At 40.9% G+C, this 23,592-nt stretch overlaps 1 protein-coding gene across 1 annotated transcript in view; it reads right to left on the bottom strand.

Annotated features, from left to right (window-relative positions):
- Positions 1–2,892: 2,892 nt before the first annotated feature.
- The window catches only part of LOC308512431 (centriole and centriolar satellite protein OFD1-like), a gene marked incomplete at both ends in the record, with an annotated part of 60,977 nt that continues 40,277 nt past the window's right edge, over positions 2,893–23,592 (bottom strand). Inside the window, 6 exon segments of the mRNA XM_081082185.1 lie at positions 2,893–2,958; positions 11,823–11,975; positions 12,631–12,782; positions 20,572–20,685; positions 21,682–21,794; positions 23,254–23,369. Of these exon segments, the coding sequence (XP_080938311.1) occupies positions 2,893–2,958; positions 11,823–11,975; positions 12,631–12,782; positions 20,572–20,685; positions 21,682–21,794; positions 23,254–23,369 (714 nt within the window).

The following is a 23,592-nucleotide window of genomic DNA, read 5'->3' as shown; positions in this document are numbered from 1 at the left end:
TAACACGTCTGTGACAAATGTAAAACTTGTATGTTACCTATGACGTTAACGGAGCCCACTAAGTGGGATGGAATTAGCCCCCTCTCCACCTCCATGAACATGAGAAGGGTGGAGGGCTCTGGGTAAAGGGGAGGGTTCTCACTGCCTTACTAGGGACTTGGATTTTAACTTTGCCCTTTTGTAGAAGGATTCTGACAGAAAACCAATAAAATGCACCTAAGCCAAAACAAACAAAAAACAATTAATCCAAAAAATAGGCAGAACTGAAGACGTTTTTCCGATGAAAACATACAAATCGCTAACAGGTACATGAAAATGTGTTCAAAATCACTAATCAGGGAAATGCAAAATCAAAACCACAATGAGCTATAACCTCACACATTTAGGTTGGCTATCATAAAGAAGACAAATGTTGGTGATAATATGGAGAAAAGGGGAACCCTTGTGCACTCTTGGTAAGAATGTAAATTGGTCCAACCACTATGAAAAACAATATGGAGGTCCCTCAAAATATTTAAAATAGAACTACCATATGATCAGCAATTCCACCTCTGGGTATTATCAAAAGAAAATGAGAACAGAATACTGAAGACTCTGCACTCCAATGTTAGCAGATATAATGCAGCATTAATCACAATAGCCAAGATATAGAAACAACCTAAGTGCCTAGTGTCTATAAGGGATGAATGGAGAAAAATATGTGTGGGTGTGTGTAAGAGACTACTATGAACAATTATAGGCCAACAATTGAACATCCTGGATAAATTCCTAGAAACACAGCCATGAGAAGACATGGAAATCCTCGCATATGCAACAACATGGATGATTCGTATGCTAAGTGAATAAATTACAGAGACAAATGCTAAATCTCTATATGTGGAATCTTAAAGAGAACTCATATGAACAGAGACTAAAGTAAGGGTTTACCAGAGGCTGGGTAGTGGGCAAAAAGAGATGTTGGCCAAAAAGCATATACTCCCTGTTAGGGAATGAGTAAGATTGGGAAGTCTATTATGTGTTATAGTAACTATAGTTATAATGCTATGTTGTATAATTGAATATTGATGAGAGCAGGTCTTAAATGTTCTCACCACAAATATTTGATAATTATATGATATGATGCAGGTGTCATTGAATTCCATGGTGGCAAACATTCTGCAGTAGTGTGCCAAATGAACACATTATATACCTTACCTTAAACTCACAATCTTCTGTCAATTTTATCTCAATAAAGCTGGAAGAAAAATAATGTTATCTAAGAGCTGTTGCAAGAGATGTCAAATTCTTGGTGGCAACATGAGTAAATGTTTTGCTTATGCTAATTGTGACAAAAAAAATAGTGCTTAAATTCTTTCAATTACTTTCCAAAATATTCTTCAATAGCCCTGGCTGATGTGGCTCACTTGGTTGGAGTGCACCAAAAGGTCACAGGTTTGATTTCTTGTCAGGGCACATACCCAGGTTGCAGATTTGATCCCTGGTCAGGCACGTAGGGGAGGCAACCAAATTGATGTCTCTCTCTGTCCCCGTCTCTAAAATTAAAAAAACTAAGAAATGAAAAACATATTGTCAAGGATTAAAAATACTTCAAAGATAAATTTCTTAAAGCCTAAAGAATAACACTAAAAAGCCTTATCATTTTGTTGTAGAACTCAAGGGCTAGACAAGTATTAATGGCAAAAACAATTCAGCTTAGCTTGTATTTGTAAAGGAAGATGATCCACTCCAGGATTTTCATGGAAGGACTGACCAGATAAATCCTTCCTGTGTTAGGCTGGATTTGGGTGAAGTGCATTTTCTAAAGGCCATTCTGGAAGAGCTTCTAGGGGCTGAGACATTCCCAGTCCTGGGATGTATTCCATAGAAGCAGCTCCAGCACAGCCCAGGCTAGAGGCAGCGATGCTGGTCTAGACACCTGGGTCCTGGCTGCACAACTGGATGGTCACAAGACCTTGGTCAAGTCTCTAACCTCTGTGTCCCACGTTCCCTAATCTATAAAATGCAGGCAGTCACACTTCATATGGCTGATATGAGCATTAAGTGAGTTAATACAGGTACAAGTTTAAAGAATACCTGACACACAGTCAGTAAGTGCTCAGTAACTGTTACCTTTTCTTCTCAGGGTTTGGGTTCATTCTCAAGACAAAGATGTCAGAAATAAAGCCCAGTGTACTATGCTGTTTCTGGCACCTAGAATGAAAAACCTTTGTCTTTATTTTGAGGGACAAATCAGAAGGATGGTGCTGGGGAAGATGGCCTCTGGTTTGACAGGCAATAGCCCAACTCTGGAGAGCAAGGAACACAGAAGAAACGACCAAAATGCAGTCCGGAAATTTGACCAATAACATGATTTTCAAAGAAATATCTAACACAAAAATGAGGAAAAAAACACGTAACAGCTCATTCTAGTGTAATGAAAGGTCTAAGTATGAGGAATTCTGATTATTTTTAATTTTATACACTAGAGTACCAAATTAAATGATGAAAAAGAAACCACCCTGTATTAAACAAACATTTTTTATTGAGAATTGTATTTATTACATTGTGTTACATGAGAAAAAAGCTGGGCAACACAGGTGGTTACCAGAAGTCATCTGGTTCTTCATGAGACAGCCCTGTGAAACTAAATTAGAGAAAGACAAAAATTTTAAAAATTTGTTAAATTCTTGTCAGTTCATTAGGGGACCTTTCTAATGTTCTCATTCCTTTCCTAATCAGTAGCCATATCATAACTTCAAAATGTAAAAGATTCTTTTGGCAGTCAGTAATTTTGATTAATTCAATAGTTTCTTAGAGGCAGACCTCAACATATGAACAATGCTCTTGGGCTAACAAAGTCAGCAATGTGATGAATGATTTGCATAAGAACACAATGTTGGGGAAAGCATACCTTTAATTTTTATCACTAGGGAGCAGCTTGTCCACTTGTGAGTCTTCTCTGACACTCTTTATTGAACTCTGAAAAGAGGAGAAAGAATAATTTTGAAATTAGAGGTGTATTAATGTATTAATTTTATTAAACAACTAGGGGCCCGGTGCACTAAATTCGTGCACCGGGTGTGTGTGTGAGGGTAGTGTCCCTCAGCCCAGCCTGCCCCCTCTCACATACTGGGAGCCCTCAGGCGTTGACCCCCATCACCCTCCAATCGCAGGATCGGCCCCTTGCCCAGGACTGACGCCTCTGACAGAGGCGTCAGGCCTGGGCAGGGGACCCACATTTCCCCCCATCACTGGTTCTGCCCCCAGCCCAGGCCTGATGCCTCTGGCCCAGGCGTCAGGCCTGGGCAGGGGACCCCCAGACCCCTCCGATTGCTGGCTCTGCCCCTTGCCCAGGCCTGATGCCTCGGCCAGAGGTGTAGACTCCCATCACCCTCCGATCGCCTGATCAGCCCCTTGCCCAGGCCTGACGCCTCCGCCAGAGGTGTCAGGCTTGGACAAGGGACCCGCATCTCCCCCCGATCACTGGCTCTGACCCCCCGCCCAGGCCTGAGGCCTCTGGCCCAGGAATCATGCCTGGGCAGGGGACCCCCATCTCCCTCTGATCGCTTGCTCCACCCCCTGCCCAAGCCTGACACCTCTGACCCAGGCTTCAGGCCTGGGCAAGGGGACCATCATATCCCCCCAATCCCAGGCTCCGCCCCCCACCCAGGCCTGATGCCTCTGGCCGAGGCGTCCGGCCTGGGCAGCGGGGACCCGCAGCGGCAGCAGCGCCGTGATCCCCCGCTCTGCCCCTGCCCAGGCCTAACACCTCTGGCCGAAGCATTAGGCCTGGGCAGGGGACCCCCAGCTCCCAGTGGTTGCAGGCTCCGCCCCTGCCCAGGCCTAACACCCCTGGCCTAGCCGTCCGGCCCGGGCAGCGGGGACCCGCAGTGGCAGCGGGGGGCGCCGCCATTGCGCGGGCTCCGCCCCTGCCCCTGCAGGACGCCTCAGGCTGAGGCATCCGGCTCGGGTAGCGGGGACCCGCAGCTGCAGCGGCCCCGCGATCATGGGCTCCGCTTTAGGCACAGGCAAGGGACCCCTAGCTCTCGGGACTGCCAGTTTCAACCGTGCCCAGCTCCCATTGCTGGCTCCACCCCTACTTCCTGCTATCACTAGCCAGGGTGGCAAAGGCGCCTGATTTTCAGATCATGGCTGGGGGGCAGGGCAAAGGTGGCCCCAGGGCCACCTTTGAACTGCCCCCCACCTCTTAGCTCCCCCCTGGGTTTCCCATCACTGTCAGTGGCAGGGAGCTTCTTCCTGCTTTCCCTTTCGCCTCCCTGCATGTGCCTACATATGCAAATTAGCCGCCATCTTGTTGGCAGTTAACTGCCATCTCAGTTGGCAGTTAATTTGCATATAGCCCTGATTACCCAATGAAAAGGGTAGTGCCGTACGCCAATTACCATTTTTCTCTTTTATTAGTGTAGATTTTGATTTCTCTGAAACTCTTAAAAAAATGATTTTGAAAATATCAGAAGATCACAGACATTCCAGAAAACTGGGATCTTAACCCAGCCAAAGGAATGACATTTCAATTTTTCAATTTTATTTATTATTTTGTTAGCTTTTGTTTTTCTTTTTTGTCGTCCCACCCCTTTTTTTTGTTTGTTGCTTTTATTCTTTCTTCTTTCTTTGTTCTTCTTTTTTTGTTGTTTGTTCCTTTATTTCCTACTTCTGTACACATTATTTTTTCAACCACGTGAGCAAAAGACATGTGAGCGGTGCACTCTTGTCCAGGGAGCATTAGCCCCGTGAGCAGCCTGCGTCGAGCCAAAGAGAGGCAGCCTCATGTGGCCTGCCCCTATCCAAGGAGCAGCAGCTGTGTGAGCAGCCCGCTTCCCCGTCTGAAGAGCAGCAACCACATGAGCAGTCTGACCTGTCCGAGGAGCAGCAGCTGAACAAGCATCTTGCCCTTGTCCAAGCAGCAGCAGCCGCACAAGCAGCCTGCCCAATCCAAGGAACAGCAGCTGTGTGCCCATCCGAGGAGCAGCAGTTCTGCAAGTGGCCTGGCCCCATTCGAGGAGCAGTGGCAGCCGAACCCGGTCCAAGAAACAGCAACCACATGAGCAGACCGGCCACATCTGGTGAGTGGCAGCTCTACACAGCATGCACCGGAGGAGAAGAGCCACAACAGCCTGCACCTGTCTGATGAGCAGCCGATACTAGGAGCAGTAGCCCCACAAGCAGCCCACCACAGAGGAACAACAGCAGCATGCAGCCAGCCCCCAATCAAGGTTCAGCGGCCACGTGAGCAGTCCGCCCCAGGTCAAGGAGTAGCAGCTGCGTGCGTAGCCAGCCCCAACCAAGGAACAGCAGCTTCGTGATCAGCACATCCTCTGTCTCAGGAACAGATTCTGTGTGTGAAGCCTCCCCCCACCAGCCAGAGGAGCCACCACAACTGTGAACAGCACCCACCAGAGGAGCTGCTGCCAACTGAGGAGCAGCTGCTACAATAACCGCCAGAGGAGCAACCACAGCCCGAGGAGCCACTGCCACCCAAGGAGCAGTCGCTGAATGACTCAACATCTAGATATGTCGGTGAGATCAAACATGGGTACACAAAGAAACCCCCGAAAGAAAGAGAAGGAGGACTCACCAGAAAAGCAGCTAAGTGAAACCGAGGCATGCATGACAGAAAAAGAATTCAGATTAAGGGTCCTAGAGTGCATAAACCGGATGAAGGAAAAACTCAACAACTTATGCAAGAAGCAAGAAGAAACAGATAAAAAAAATCAATAAATTATGTAAGAACCAAGAAGAAATGAAGAGTGATATAGCTGCAATAAAAAACACCATTGAAAGTTTCAACAGTAGACTAGGAGAAGCGGAGGACCAAATTAGCGAATTAGAAGACAGGGAAGCAAAACTCCCAAACTGAATTGCAATTGGTGAAAAAAAAATAAAAGACAGGAGGAGAGCCTAAGGGAGCTATGGAACAACATGAAACGAAACAACATGCGAATAATAGGGGTGCCAGAACAACAGAAAGAGGAACAAGACTTAGAAAACCTATTTGAAGAACTAATATCAGAAAACTTCCCTGAGGAGGGGAAGAAAAAAGAGTCACACAAGCACAGAGAGTCCCAAACAAGGTGACCTTAAAAGACCCACATCAACACACATCATAATTACCATGGCAAATGTTCAGGACAAAGAGAGAATCTTAAAGTCTGCAAGAGAGAGACGGAAAATTACATACAAGGGATCTCCCATTAGATTATCATATGATTTCTCAACTAAACACATCAGGCCAGAAAAGAATGGACGGAAATTTACACAGTGATGCAAAGCAAAGCAATGAATCCAAGAATACACTATCCAGCAAGACTATCATTCAAAATTGAAGGGGAAATAAGAAGCTTCACAGACAAAATAAGGCTAAGGGAGTTTATCAATACCAACCCAGCAATGCAAGAAATGCTAAAGGGATCAGTGTAAAAAGAAGAAATAAAAAGCTCAGAAAGAAAACACACAGAAAAAATAGAAATGGCTACAAACAAGTACCTTTCAATAATAACTTCAAAGGTAAATGGACTAAATGCTCCAACCAAAAGACATCGAGTGGCTGAATGGATAAAAAGAAAAAACAAACAAAACAAACAAAAAAAAAAACAAAAAACATGACCCATACATTTGCTGTCCACAAGAGACTGACCTCAGAATCAGGGACTCACACAGACTGAAAGTGAAGGGATGGAAAAATATCTTTCAGGCAACTGGAAATGAAAATATAGCTGGGGTAGCAATACTTATATCTGACAAAATAGACCTCAAAGTGAAGGCCATAATAAGAGATAAGGGAGGCCACTTCATAATACTAAAGGATTGAATATACAGAGGATTTAACCCTGAAAAACATATATGCACTCAATACAGAAGCACCCAAATACATAAAAAAAAAAACTCCTGGAAGATATCAAGGGAGAGACTGACAACAATACAATCATAGTAGGGGACTTTAATACACCATTGACATCACTGGATAAATCCTCTAGACAAAAAAAAAAAAAAATGGTAAAGAAACAGCAATCCTAAATGACTCACTAGATCAGATGGACTTAATTGACATCTTCAGAACATTTCACCCCAAAGCCACGGAATATACGTTCTTCTCAAGTGCTCATCGGACATATTCAAAAACAGACCACATACTGGGTCACAAACAAAGTCTCCCCAAATTCAAGAAGATTGAAATCATACCAAGCATTTCCTCAGACCACAAGGGCATAATACTAGAAATAAACTAGAATAAAAACAACTCAACATTTTCAAACACTTAGAAATAAAAACACTTAGGAGCTGAATAGCATGTTATTAAATATTGATTGGGTTACCAATGAGATCAAAGAAGAAATTAAAAACATCCTGGAAACTACTGACAATGAAAACACAACAATCCAAAACCTATGGCACACAATGAAAGCAGTCCTGAGAGGGAACTTTATAGCTCTACAGGTCTATCTCAACAAACAAGAAAAAATGGTAGTAAATCATTTAAAACTACCTCTCAAAGAATAAGAAAGAGAGCAACAAGGAAAGCCCAGAAGGAGCAAAAGGAAGGAGATAATAAAGATTAGAGCAGAAATACATGACATAGAGACAAAAAAAACAATACAGAAAATCAATGAAACCAAGAGCTTGTTCTTTGAAAGGATAAACAAGATTGTTGAACCTCTAGTCAGGCTCACCAAGAAATAAAGAGAGAGGACCCAAATAAACAAAATCAGAAATGATAATGGCGAAATAACAACAGACCCCAGAGAAATACAAATGATTGTTAAAAAATACTATGGACAACTCCACTCCAACAAACTAGACAACCTGGAGGAAAAGGACATATTCCTAGAAACATACAACATTCCAAAACTCAATCAGGAAGAATCTAAAAATCTCAAAAGGCCAATAACTATGGAAGAAATTGAAGAGTCATCAAAAAGCTTCCAGCAAACAAGAGCCCAGGACCACACGGCTTCACAGGGGAGTTTTACCAAACATTCAAGGAAGAACTAAAACCTATCCTCCTCAGACTACTACAAAAAATTAAAGAGGAAGGAACACTTCCAAGCTCATTTTATGAAGCCAGCATCACCCTAATTCCAAAACCAGGTAAAGACAACACAATGAAAGAGAATTACAGGCCAATATCCCTCATGAACATAGATGCCAAAATCCTCAACAAAATCTTGGCAAATCAGATCCAGCAGTACATAAGAGAGATCATACACCATGAACAAGTAGGATTTATCCCAGGGATGCAAGGATGGTACAATATCCGCAAATCAATAAACATGATATACCACATAAACAAATTGAAAGAAAAAAAACACACAGTCATATCAACTGATACAGAAAAAGCATTTGACAAAATTCAACACCCATTTTTTATAAAACCTCTCAGCAAGGTAGGAATAGAAGGATCATACCTCAACATAATAGAAGCCATATATGACAAACCCACAGCCAACAGCATACTCAATGGGCAAAAACTAAAACCATTTCCCCTAAGAACAGGAACAAGACCGGGATGCCCACTCTCACCACTCCTGTTTGACAGTGTACTGGAAGTATTAGCCACTGCAATTAGACAAGAAGAAGAAGAAATAAAAGGCATCCAAATTGGAAAAGAAGAAGTAAAACTGTCTTTATTTGCAGATGATATGATATTATACATAAAAAAACCTAAATACTCCATCAAAAAACTATTAGACTTAATAAATGAATCTGGCAATGTAGCAGGATACAAAATTACTGCCAAGAAGTCTATGGCATTTCTATGCACCAATAGTGAACTTACCGAAAGAGAGACTTAAAAAGCAATCCCATTTACCATCGCACCAAAAAATACTAAGCTACCTAGAAATAAACTTAACTAAAGAGGTAAAAGACCTCTATTCAGAAAATATTCATGTTCTTGGATTGGTAGAATCAACATCATTAAAATGTCCATAATACCCAAAGAAATGTATAAATTCAAGGCACTTTCCATTAAAATACCAATGGCATATTTCACAGACCTAGAACGAACTCTCAAAAAATTCATCTGGAATAAAAAAAGACCCCAAATAGCTGCAGCGATCCTGAGAAAGAACAATGTAGGTGGGATCTCAATACCAGGTATCAAGTTGTATTACAAAGCCACTGTTCTCAAAACTGCCTGGTACTGGCACAAGAACAGACATATAGATCAATGGAATAGAACAGACAGCCCAGAAACGGGCCCGAACCAATATTCTCAATTAATATTTGACAAAGGAGGCAAGAACATACAATGGAGTCAAGATAGTCCCTTCAATAAATGGTGTTGGGACAATTGGACAGATACATGCAAGAAAATGAAACTAGACCGCCAACTTACACCACACACAAAAATAAACTCAACATGGATAAAGGACTTAAATATACGACCAGAAACCATTAGAATATTAGAAGAATCCAAAGGCAACAAAATCTCAGACATATGCCAAAGCAATTTCTTCACCGATACAGTTCCTATGGCATTGGAAACTAAACAGAAAATAAACAAATGGGACTACATCAAAATAAAAAGCTTCTGCACAGCAAAGAAACTATCAACAAAACAACAAGAAAACCCACTGCATGGGAGAACATATTTGCCAATGTTATCACCGATAAGTTTTTAATCTCCAACTAGGGAACTCATACAACTTAATAAAAGGGAGATAATCCAATCAAAAAATTGGCAAAGGACCTAAATAGACACCTTTCAAAAGAGGACATTCAGAAAGCCAAGAGACATATGAAAACATGCTCAAAGTCACTGAAATCATCCGAGTGATGCCAATCAAAACAACAATGAGGTACCACCTCACACCTGTCAGAATGGCTATCATCAACAAATCCACAAAACACAAGTGCTGGAGTGGATGTGGAGAAAAAGGAACACTCGTGCACTGCTGATGAGAATGCAGACTGGGGCAGCCACTATGGAAGACAGTATGGAGTTTCTCAAAAAACTACAAATGGAACTCCCATTTGACCCTGTGATCCCACTTCCAGGAATATATCCCAAGAAACCAGAAACACCAATCAGAAAGGATATATGCACTCCTATGTTCATAGCAGCACAATTCACCATAGGTAAGATCTGGAAACAGCCTAAGTGCCCATCAGTAGATGAATGGGTTAAAAAACTGTGGTACATCTACACGATGGAATACTATGCTGCTGTAAAAAAGAAGGAACTCTTACCATTTGCAACAGAATGGATGGAACTGGAGAGCATTATGCTAAGTGAAATAAGCCGGTCAATGAAGGAAAAATACCACATGATCTCACTCATTTATGGATAATAAAGACCATTATAAACGTATGATCAAAAATAGATACAGAGGCAGAGCTGCCTCAAACAAACTGTCAAACTACAGCGGGAAAGCCGGGGAGGGCTGGGTGGCTGGAGAGGGGTGACAAGAGATCAGCTGAAGGATTTGTATGCATGCATATAAGCATAACCAATGGACATAAGACACTGGGGGTAAGTGAGGCCAGGGGATTGTCAAGGGCGGGAAAAAAAGGAGACATATGTAATACTCTTTATAATACTTTAAGCAATAAAACAATAAAAAATACTAAAATAAAAAATAAAATAAAATAAAATATCAGAGAGGAATGGAGAGGGAGAGATAGAAACATCAACAATGAGAATCATTGATTGGCTGCCTCCTGTACGTCCCTCACTGGGGATCGAGCCAGCAACCTGGGTTATGTGTCCAGACCAGGAATCAAACTGTGACCTTCTGACTCATAGGTCAACACTCAATCACTGACCATGCTGGTTGGGCTGAAAACTTTTTGAAATATACAGTAGGTCCTCGGGTTATATCGCGACATAATGCGATTTTCCCCGTTAAGTCGGAACCCACCTATAGAATCACCTATATCACTCACATGGAGCACATACACAGCAGTAATGAAGTGAAAGAGTAAAAAAAAAAAAAAATAAAGCAAGATAGCAATTCCTGACCTTTACTTGTGGCAGATAATAAAAAACAAAGCACATATGTACATATGTCGAAATGACGGGACTTTTTTTTATTAACACTGTAAATGGGAGATAGTGATGTAACCGCAAAACAACATACATCGAGTTCAACGTAACCCGAGGACTGCCTGAATATAATTTGAGTCCAAAACGTTGACTTTTAGATGTGAAATTTACCAAGCACTCTAACTGTCCTGTGCGCATTCTCAATAGCCATAGTATTCTAGACTTATGTAATATATTAGAGGCCCAGTGCATGAAATTCGTGCACTCAGGGGGTCCCTCAGCCCGGCCAGAACCCTCTCACATTCTGGGAGCCCTCGGGGGATGTCCCACTGATCGCTTCGCGATGCTACAGAGGTGGGAGAGGCTCCCACCACCACCGCTGCGCTCGCCAGCCATGAGCCCTATGGGAGCGCACTGATCACCAGGATGCAGCTTCTGTATTGAGCATCTGTCCCTGGTGGTCAGTGCCCATCATAATGACTGGTCATTCTGCGGTTCAACCATTTGCATATTAGGATTTTATTATATAGAATTCATGTCTCAGATAGTACCAATCCATTTGTTTTTCATTGATAGCACTTTCATTCTTGTTCTGAAAATAATGAGATAGCTCCAATTTTACAAACCTTACCAATCAAGATCTGTTCACTCTTTGGCCCAAGCAAAGGAGATAACATTTTGTCAGAAGTGTAATATACATACGACTTGAGGCTCCATTTGAATTTTGGATTTCCTCTGCTGTTACCTTTTGTCTCCAACTCCTGTCCCAAGGTTTTCTAACAAACCACAGAAGCCCTCACATCCTCACATACAGACCACTGGTCCATAGCATCAGTACCTTATCCACCTTCTTCAGGTCTTGGTCCTTTTGGGTGATATGCATGTATTTCTTTAAAGCATATTCACCACAAACAGATTTGTCTTTCATTTCCTGAGCACTCACTTCTAATTCTTTCTCCATTTCCGTCTTGAAAGACTCTTCAATAATCTGCTGTAAATAGATGACCAGCAAAATAGGAGATACACATATACATTTTAAAAACACATAGTACTATAACTCTGTTTCTTTATGTGACATGTGCATGACAGAAAACTGTTTCATTCGTTGCTACTATCAAAGTGGCACAAATATATCATGTAATGAAGAACAGGAATTACTGTGCCTAAAGTGTCTGTGTTCCAGATCAAATGAGCCAGGAATTCAAGGAACATGATACAGAAGATTAATCTACGTAAGGTCCAGCAGGCATGAGAAGTAGCAGGGTAATCCATCTGCCTGGGACCAGAATCAGGACATAGAAAGTCAAAGACAATGAGGAGGGAGGAGGGCAGGGCAGCCTGAGGAAGCCACCAGATTGGCAGCCACCTCCCCCAGTTTCTTCTGGTCCTAGCCAGCTGACCTTGAAACCCCTTACACAGGGAAGTTCTACAGCAAAGCAGAGTCCATCTCCTTTCCGAGTGTGTTTTCAGGAACATGAGAATGCATGCTCACAGACTTGCAAAGCTCCCTTTTCCTATGAGACTCCTATTATGCCCATGTACAGCCCTTTTCAGTGGGCTTAAGCACAGGAGAGGATTGGGATGCCTGCAGCAAGCTTTTTAAAAGTTACCTACTAGCATGGAGAACTGAGCTATGCTTATTATACCTTTTCTCGATCCAGTTTTTCTAGTTTTCTCCGTTCTCTTTCCAAAGCTTTCTGTTCATTCTGCCTTCTTTCTTCTCTCAGCTTCTGTTCTTTCAGCAGGTTCCATATTCTTGCTTCTTCACTCTCTTCTCTAACTTCTTTCTCATCTGCACCTAAAGAGACAGAAAATAAAGAGCAGAGGCCCAGGGAGACTGCTCGACTCTCAGTTGATTGTGTTGGCCTGCTGATCCATCTTCATGGTCTCGCAGCCTCCAGCCCCACACCTGGCACAGCATCTGCCTTTTACTTTACTTAGATGAAAACAAGTCACCCTTGCCATGAACAACTTCAACTGTCCTCCTGCCACAACACATTTCCTTATCTTCCCCACCCCTTCTTCTGTACTCTGCCCTTCGCCAGCCTTGCATTTCTGCCTCTATCCTCAGTTGTAACTCTCTATTTAGGATTCTAACTTAAACATTAGTCTGTATTTATACAGCAGTTGTATAACTCTTCCCCTAATTCCCACAAAAGCAATCGAGCCTCTCCCGCCCAGAACAGTACAAAATTAGTACAAAACCAGCACCCCGCCCCTGAACCCCCCTAGTTATCTTACCAACATTTCCCACTTGCCCTGGGCCGATCCCTTCCTGGAGTTTTAGCTATTACCTCTGCCCTGATCATTATCACATCTTTTTCTCTAGCACAGATCTCTCCCCGAGTCTCATCCGCATTTCTGGCCAGTTCCCTACCATCAACACTTGGAAATCCCACAGCATCAGCTTCAGACCTGAAGTTATCATTCCTGTCCCTTTTTATCATGCCTTTCTACACTACATTCACTCATCCACCAGGGCTTACAGGCTCTAACTCCCCCAGATACTGCAATAAGACTACCTCTCACCTTTTACCTGGACAGCTGAGCTGAAATAACCTAATCAATGTGCTCACCCTGACATCAGTCTCTCTGCCTTCAAGCAACCACCATCAGCAGCACCCTTCATTTCCTGAAAATAAGACCTGGATTTCTGTTGCTGTCTCTGCTCTGGTGGTGTCCACACCTTCTTTCCGGACTGACCTGAAATAGTACACTACTTCTGCACTGGGAACACTGCACCTCCAGCAGCAGACTCATGCTACCTGGGTATATTTGTGCCTCCCTTGCTCTGTGCTTTGCTTTCAATCTCTCCCTAACCTAATACTCACTTCCTCCCACCTCTCCCACACAACCCCACCACTGAGCAAGCGCCCAGGACCCTGAAAAAAGAGATAAACGAACAGAAGAATATACCATGTTCATGGACTGGTAGAATTAATATCATTAAAATGTGCCTACTATCCAAAGCAATCCTTAGATTCAATGCAATCACTATTAAAATGCCAAGTGCATATTTCACAGATCTAGAAATATGCAAAAAATTTATATTTGCATATAAATTTGAATGTTCTGAACATTCAAATGAGATACAGAACACTGAAAAAGACCCCAAAATAGCCACAACATTCGTTTTTGTTTTTGTTTTTGTTTTTGTTTTTGTTTTTTGTTTTTCGGTATAGCAAAGGCGGAGATTTGTTAAAGAACAAGTACAGACTCCAAAGTAGGGAGGGGGAAAGAGTACCACAGAACAGACTCCCACATAGGGAGGGGGGTAGGGTCCCCTAGCCTCAACATTCTTGAGAAACAGGAACAAATGAGACTACATTGAACTAAAAAAACTTCTGCAAAGCAAAAAAAAATCAGCATCAAAATGAAAAGGGAATCCACTGTATTGGAGCACATATTTGCCAATAATACATATGGTAAGGGGTTAATTTCCAAAACACATAAAGTACTCCGATAACCCACCAAAAGAAAAACAACCCCATTAAATGTGGACAGAAAATCTAAATAGATACTTCTCCAAAGACAACATACAAATGGCAAGAGACATGAAGATAGGCTCAATGTCACTAATTATTAGAGAGATGCAAATTAAAATGACAATGAGGTGCCACTGCAAACCAGCCAGAATAGCAACCATTAATAAGTCATACAATAAGTGCTGGTGAGGTTGTGGATAAGAAGGAACCTTAGCACACTTCTGGCTAAGGAATACAAGATACAGCCACTAAGAAAAACAGTATTCCTAAAGTGACACCTCTCCACCACCACATTTACACAGTATTTTGTACCTGCCTTCTCACAACCACATGAATCTGTTTGTTCTACATCTATTGTTCCAGGCTTTATTTGTCTATTCCCTGTAGCTCAAAGCAAAAGTCCTCACCTGTCACAGGTTTAACTCAATGTCAATCCCACAGATGGCTATGCTTGCCTTTCTCCTCTGGCTCTGGAAGAGCCTAAACTTTTGTAGGCTACACTTTCCCCCCAGCAATGCTAAGAGACAAATTCATAGGTTCACCAAAGGATTTTGAAGGTTTTTGCTAACAGGACAGAAACAACACAGTCATTTCGGACTCATACTCCTGGTCATGAAATTCAAATACCAGAGGAGGCAGTTGATCATTTTCACAGGCAGAAATGCAATCTTCTTCTTGCTTGCAGACCTAAATGCCATCACTTTATCACATGGAATAGCAATCTCAAAATAGAAATGCTGTTTGGTTGCTGACTTTAAACAATAAAGAAGAAAAAAGGACTATATCTTTGCTGTGCATTGCATAACAACATTTCGTTCAACAGACCACATATATGACAGTGGTCCCATCTTCTCTCTATATAAAAGTCCAAGCAACGGTTAAGACTGGCCGGTAGCTATGATGTGCACTGACCACCAGAGGGCAGATGCTCAAGGCAGAATCTGCTCCCTGGTGGTCAGTGTGCTCCCACAGCCAAGCTCCCATGACCAGACAACTTCCCATGGTTGCTCCCGCGACCCCACCCCTGCCAGTAGGCCCCGATCAGGAGTGGACAAGATGGCCCTGTTCACCAGCCAGGCCAAGGGACCCCCCAAAATCATGCACCAGGCCTCTGGTAAGATTATAATGGAGCTGAAAAATCACTACTGTCTAAGTGGTGTGGCTATCACCACATGGTAATGTAATACAATGCATTACTCCCGTGTCTATGGAGATGCTAATGTAAACCAACCCACTGTGCTGCCAGTCATATAAAAGTACAGCACATACAACTACGTCTAGTACCTAATACTTAATAAATATAATAAAGGACCATGTCACTGGTTTATGTATTTACTACACTACCCTTTTAATCACTGTTTTATAGTGGTTTTTTTTTTTTTTTCTAATGATAAAGAAAAGTGTGCTGTGAAACAGCATCCCATGTTATATGGGCAGCAACTTCATATACCTCATGTTTATTACATCTCTCGATGGCGTCATTTTCTCCTGTGCTTGATTTAATCTTGTTTTGTACAGTAACATGCTGTATGTGCTTGCACCGGAGGGGCAATAGGCTACCTGGATGTACAGGAGGCTGTACCACCTAGATTTACAAAAGTGCACTCTGATGTTCACACAACAATGAATTCCCGAAGGACACATTTCTTAGAATATATACCTGCTATTAAAAGGTGCATGACTGTACTTTGTAGCTACCTAATTAGTATTTCCACTGGACATCTCAAAGATATCAAGTTTTGGATTTTTTCACTTCCCTTTGTATCCAAACGAAGAGGGGAAATGATGATTATAAGAGAATTTTTCAATGATCAATGTAAACATTACTTAAGAATAATTTTAAAAGCCATTGTTATAATTTTCATTCTATCTCTGAGATAGAACACCTATGAACTCAGTTGGTTTCCTTTATTGTATTATTTTTATTTCCTACTCACCCAGGTCTCTGCGAAACAACCTATCACAGCCACTCTTGGGTGGCCACTGCCCCTACTCAGTATCTATCCCATCAGAGGTCTTGGTGATGGCTAGCTGACTGCTGACTTTCCCACTAGAAGCTCCATGAAGAAAGGGCTTGGGTTGTCCCACTGCAGTATGCCCAGCACCCAGCACACAGGAGGTGTTTGTTTTTCTTTTTTCACAATTAAATCAATGAGGTGATATTGGGTGATAGAGTTTTCATATATGAAGTGAAGGTTCTCAATGAAGTCTCGCTGAATGAGTGCTTTACAGGATGGTGTACCCTGGAATCAGTGAGAACAATCCTTTCAAAGTCTTGTTTCCTTTGGCAATTCCTCATCTCCCTGAGTATGCTGACTTGAACCAAGAAACTACTTACAAGAGGCGTTGAACATGATAGTCCCATCCAAACACTGGAAAAACAAGAGGTGGTTTTACTTAAGAAATCTCCTTTCAAGCTTGCGGCTTAAACTCTTTAGTTCAAGGAGAAAAAGATCTGGCTGGAGTATGAGACAAAGCTCTAATCTCCCCCTAGAGCTTTCCTCCCTGATTCCACACAGGGGAGGGAAGTGTGTAAATTAGAGACAGTAAGAAGAAAGAGAAAGTGGGCCAGACAAGTTTGATGACGAGTTTTCCTCCAATGTCATCAGCTCTTCTGAAAACTGAAATATAAAGGTTCTTCTGTCCTTATTTTTTTTTAAAGACATGAAGGAAACAAAGAATTATTAACATACTACAATCACATTGAAGATGTATATGGGTATTAACCGCCATTTCAATTTTATACTATGATTTCCCAAAATGGAATAGTTTCTGAAGAACTGTCTTAAGCAAAAAGGTAACTGCTTTGTCAGACTATGGACAAATAAGAAAAATACAATCTTCCAAAACTCAATCAGGAAAAATCAGAAAACCTGAATAAGCCAGTAAGTACTGATGGAATTGAAGCAGTAATTAGATAACTTCCAGCAAACAGAAGTCCTGGTCCAGATGGCTTCATAGGGAAGTTTTATCAAACATTCAAAGAAAAACTAATACCTAATCTCCTCAACTATTCCAAATATCCAAGGGAAAGGAACACTTTCTATGAGGACAGCATTACCCTAATCCCAAATCCAGATAAAGCCACTACAAAGAAAGAGAATTATCCCCGATGAATACAGACCCTAAAATCTTCAACATAATTTTAGCAAATGAGATCCAGCAATACATTAAAAAGACCATACATCATGACCAAATGGCATTTATTCTAGGAATGCAAGGCTGGTACAATATCCACAAATCAATAAATGTGATATATCACATTAACAGACTGCAACACTCAAAAATCACATGATCATTTCAATCAATGCAGAAAAAGCATGACAAAATCCAACACCCTTTTTTTTTTTTTTTTTTAAAATATATTTTTATTGATTTTTTACAGAGAGGAAGGGAGAGGGATAGAGAGTCAGAAACATCAATGAGAGAGAAACATCGATCAGCTGCCCCCTGCACATCCCCCACCGGGGATGTGCTCGCAACCCAGGTACATGCCCTTGACCGGAATCGAACCTGGGACCCCTCAGTCCGCAAGCCGACGCTCTATCCACTGAGCCAAACCGGCCTCGGCCAACACCCTTTTTTTGATAAAAACTTTCAGTAAAGTAGAAATAGATCATATCTCAACATATTAAAAAGCCATATATTACAAACCTACAGCCAATATCATACTCAATGGCTAAAAACTAAAACCATTTTCCCTAAGAATAGGAAGACAGGGATGCAACATAACAGGATATAAAATTAACACCCAGTAAACTATGGCATTTTTATATACCAATATTGAACGCTCAGAAAGAGAAATAAAAGAACAATCCCAATTAGCACTGCAACAACAACAAAAAATTGAGACTTATGAATAAACTTAACCAAAGCGGTAAAATACCTATACTCAGAAAACCATAGCACATTGAAAAAAGAGGTAGAAGAAGATATAAACTAGAGGAAGAATATACCATGTTCATAGATTGGCAGAAATAAATACCATCAAAATGTCCATACTACCCAAAGCAATCTTTAGGTTCAATGCATACCTATTAAAATACCAATGGCATATTTCACAGACTTAGAAAAATACTCTAAAAATTATACCAATAAAGACCTCAAAAGCTGCAGCAAGCTTGAGAAAGAGAAAAGTTGGAGGAATAACAATACTAGATATCAAGTTATACTAGAAAGCCACTGTAATCAAAATAGCCTGGTACTGGTACAAGTATCGCATACAGAGCAATGGAACAGAACTAAGAACCCAGAAATTGACCCACACCACTATACGAAACTAGTATTTGACAAAGGAGGCAAGAGCATACAATGGAGCAGAGGCAGTCTCTTCAAGAAATGGTGTTGGGATAATTAGACAGATATATGCAAAAACATGAAATAAGACCAACTTATACCATACACAAAATAAACTCAAAATGGATAAAAGACTTAAATTTAAGTTGGGAAACCATAAAAATCCTAGAAGAAATCACGGGCACCAAAATCTCAGCCATCTTACACAGCAACATGTTTATGGATACAATGCCTAGGGCAAAGGAAACTAAGAAGGAAATAGACAAATGGGGCTACATCAAAATAAAAAGCAGCTGCACAGCAAAAGAAACCATCAAGAAAATAACAAGAGCCCTGAATGGTTTGGCTCAGTGGATAGAGCGTTGACATGTGGACTGAAGGGTCCTAGGTTCGATTCTGGTCAAGGGCATGTACCTTGGTTACAGGCACATCCCCAGTGGGGGGTGTGCAGGAGGCAGCTGATTGGTGTTTCTCTCTCATCGATGTTTCTAACTCTCTATCCCTCTCCCTTCCTCTCTGTAAAAAATCAATAAAAGTATTTTTTTAAAAAGAAAATAACAAGAGAGTCTACTGCATGGGAGAACATATTTGCCAATGATACATCCAATAAGGAGTCAGTTTCCAAAATATATAGAGAACTCATACAATTTAACAAAAACAAGGTAAACAGTCCAATTAAAAAATGGGCAAAGGACATAAATAGACACTTCTCCAAAGAGGACATACAGAAAGCCAAGAGACATATGAAAAAATTCTCAAAGTAACTAATCATCTGGGAAATGCAAATCAAAACAACAATAAGGTACCAGCTCACACCTGTCAGAGTGGCTATCATCAAGAAATCAAATGACAGCTGTTGGCGAGGATGTGGAGAAAAGTACACTGCTGGTGGGAATGCAGACTGGTGTAGCTACTGTGGAAAACAGTATAGTTTCCTCAAAAAATTCAAAATGGAACTCCCATTTGACCCAGTGATCCCACTTCTAGAAATATATTCTAAGAAACCCAATGCACTCATTAGAAAGAATAAATGCACCCCTATGTTCATAGCAGCACAATTTACAGTAGCTGAGATTTGGAATGAGCCTTAAGTGCTCATCAGCAGATGAGTAGATAAAAAAAACTATAGTACACTTACACAATGGAATACTGTGTGGCAGTAAAAAAGAAAGAACTCTTACCATTTGCAACAGCATGGATGGACCTGGAGAACATTATGCTAAGTGAAGTAAGCCAGTCAAAGAAAGATAAGTATCACATGATCTCCCTCATGTGTAGAATCTAATGAACAAAATAAACTGATGAACAAAAATAGACCCAGAGACATAAAAGCATGGAACAGACTGTGAAACCTCAGAGGGAAGTCAGGGGAGGGGAGGTGGGTAGGAAGAGCTCAATCATTGAACTTGTATGCATATATGCATAATGAGTGAACACAAATAATGGGATGGTGAGGGCCTGTGTGTGTGGGGTGGGGGTGGGGGGGCGGGCGTGTGCCAGGAGCAGGCTGGAAGAGGTCAATGGGGGAAAGAAGGGGACTTCTGTAATAGTTTCAACAATAAAGATTTTTTTTTAAAAAAGCCACTGTTGGGGAAGATTAATGAGAAGCAACTCCTTTAATTTTCTCCTCTTTACATGTTCAAATTTATTTCAGAAATGTATTAACAATGGCAATACTCAACTCTAAGACTTTGAATAATTTATGCTTATAAAGGTCCTCCCTCAATAAATGAAATAACTCACTAGGAACAGGCTGGCATTTAGTAGCTATCATACTATCTGTAGTTACAACCAAGGAAAACTTACTTGGGTAATGAGAGGAGATAGGTCTGGCAGGAGGAGCACCCAAGGCAGTTCCCAAGAGAGGCATGTCACCAGCAGGATGGAGGCCATTCACTTCAAACTGTATCGGCATGTCTGCTGCATCTATAATAGGTACAAATGAGTGTCCCAGGAGTCCTTAACAACAGCAAAAGAAGGCAGGGCAGTATGGCGGTAACTTTGGCTGCGCTCAAGTCTCAGCCAAAGCAACCAAGCCAGATCTTTTCCTACAGAATTAATCCTAAGACTTTCAGCATACCACTTGACAATCTATTTGCTTCTCAAAGTGTTATTACACTTAAAAGAATTAGATTTGTTTCCAAAACTAGATTTATAACCCAACAGGAAAGTGACAGAATTCACCTGACTTGCTGATAATTATATGAACTCCATTTAGATAGTAAAGCCTTAACAAAATTGTTAAAAAGTTAGTTGCAAAGAATTTACCAATTTTACTAAGCTCTTTCATTTAACTGTTCAAAGTAGAGTACTTTCAGATTTGACAATGAAGCTCACAATGCAAAACTACAGATTATATACAAATATAAAGATTTCCTAGGCTAGAGAGAACCTTAGAGCTGACTGACTTCTATATCCTAATTTTATACTTAAGCAGTATGCTCCCAGAGAACAATCTAAGGCAGAGCCAGAGCCAGGCCTCCAGTTTTCAGATAAGGAAGCTAATATACTTCCACCTCCATTCATTCACTAAGAATGAGGTTTCTACATCTGATGCAGTCATCAGAATCTGTATAACTTAAATAACTTAGCATCTTCATATTCCATCAAAAGAAAAAAAAATTAAGAATCAGGTATTTTAATCTGAGGCAATCCCAAACTTGGTAAATTAAGTTAAGGGTTCACTTGTGAGCTTAGCTCCAACTTTGAAATTATTGGTTATCTTGAAAATTAAAAAAAAGTAACACTCAAATAGACCCATCAAAATCTGTGATATAAAAAAGGTAATACATCTGTATCCATGTTTTTATCACAAAATACAAATGTTGTAATTTTTAAGGCCTTTGATTTAACAATGGATATATTTTACCAAGACTTAGCTTTCTACATTTTCAACTGTTAAAAACTGGTACTTACATTTAAACTTACGTTCAAAAGATGATCCAAATTCCTCATTATCCTCAAAAGATAGTTCATCCACATTTGAAAATTTATGTCTGTCTTGAACTTCAGTTTGTCTTTGATAAAGACTGGGTTGAAAGAATAAAATTCATGAGTGTGAAGTTGTAATAAGGTAAAACCAAGAGCACAGGGCTATGAAAAGCCTTTGTGACTCTGGAAAAGGCTCTAGAGCAGTGGTTCTCAACCTTCCTAATGCCGCGACCCTTTAATACAGTTCCTCATGTTGTGGTGACCCCCAACCATAAAATTATTTTTGTTGCTACTTCATAACTGTAATTTTGCTACTGTTGAGAATCGTCATGTAAATATCTGATATGCAGGATGTATTTTCATTGTTACAAATTGAACATAATTAAAGCATAGTGATTAATCACAAAAACAATATGTAATTATATATATGTTTTCCGATGGTCTTAGGCGACCCCTGTGAAAGGGTCATTTGACCCCCAAGGGGTCTCGACCCACAGGTTGAGAACCGCTGCTCTAGAGAATGAACTGTGCTCTGTGAAAATGAAAGCTGTCCTGCACTGGGCACGCTCCATGCAACTGGCATCATTCCAAGTAATCAAGACATTAGCTTGGGCACTCTGCAGAACCACCTTACACTGTGAGGCAGGTATTATATTGCTGACAAGAAATAATGTGGCACTCTCAATGCTTTTATATTTTCAAGAACCACAAAACGTTTTTGAAAAGAACAAATTCTGCACAGCATCAGTATGAGTCAGCTGAAGATGCAAAACTACAAGCCCCATGTGCATCCAAGTGCCCTAACTCCCACATGGGTGTGCTGTTTCTCCTCTTGGCTTTATCATGAGAAAGCAATATAAATAAATGCACATTACACGCATTAGGACCATGATGGACACATGTGGCAGTTTTCAACTCTGTACACTGGGAGTGAATCAAAATATGCAGACAGATGTCCAGCCTGGAGCCCAGAACTAAGGAGTCAGAGTGCCGTCCATATGGATCAAGCACAGACAGGAGTCTCCTATGCGCCTCAATCCCAGCCTGGGTGACCCGCCACCCAACTTCTACATACGCCATTCTACTTCAGCAATCAGACCCTACAACCCACTACCAATTCAGTATTTATCTCAATAGACAAATTAGACTTTTGTTTGGACTAAATGCCCAAATATTTTTTAACTGACTTATTTTTTTTGAAGGACTTTAAAATTAAAATGTGTGAAACTACTTCAAGTTTAAAAATAAACTGAATTTGCTTTTGTAGATTTTGTATGTTGCTTTTTTATTTCTATAAACCAAGTCTATTCATAGAACTATGAAAATGCTTACTGCTACCATAGTGCACTGTGTACACATCAGGTTTAGCAAACAAGGAAAAATTATTTGCTAAAAGGAATTTTCCCCAAATAATTCAGATGATTCTTGAAGATTACACATCATCTTACAATCTGATTCTACACTCCACATGGTCTTGAGCGTCACTTTAAAACAACGCAAAGTCAGGGCCATTCAGCTAACCAGACTTGGCTGGGCCAATCAGAATGTGGAACTTACTTGGCTTTCTGCTCCAGAAGGCTTGAGAGTGAATGGATGGAAAGGCTGTGCCTAGATTCAGTTGCTGAAGGCGGAAGCATTCTTTCAGGACAAGGACTGGGAAAAGCAAAGGCCTGGGATTGGTCCAGACCTAAAGGGCAAAAGGTATCAGGACAAGAGTATTACAAATTACACAGTGAAAACAGCAACATGGTTCCTAAGGAGTTTAATTTGAAAAGAAATTCTATTATCCTTGCAAATAGTTGAGTATGATGTATAACTGACCCACATTATTAAGGATTCAGCATTAATAATAAAACTAATCAGCAGTAAGGGAAAAGCCATTGATTACCATTCTCT

Source organism: Myotis nattereri (genome assembly GCF_964212035.1).
Source record: "Myotis nattereri genome assembly, chromosome: Y".
NCBI lineage: Eukaryota > Metazoa > Chordata > Mammalia > Chiroptera > Vespertilionidae > Myotis > Myotis nattereri.
This window is presented reverse-complemented; position numbering and strand designations above follow the sequence as displayed.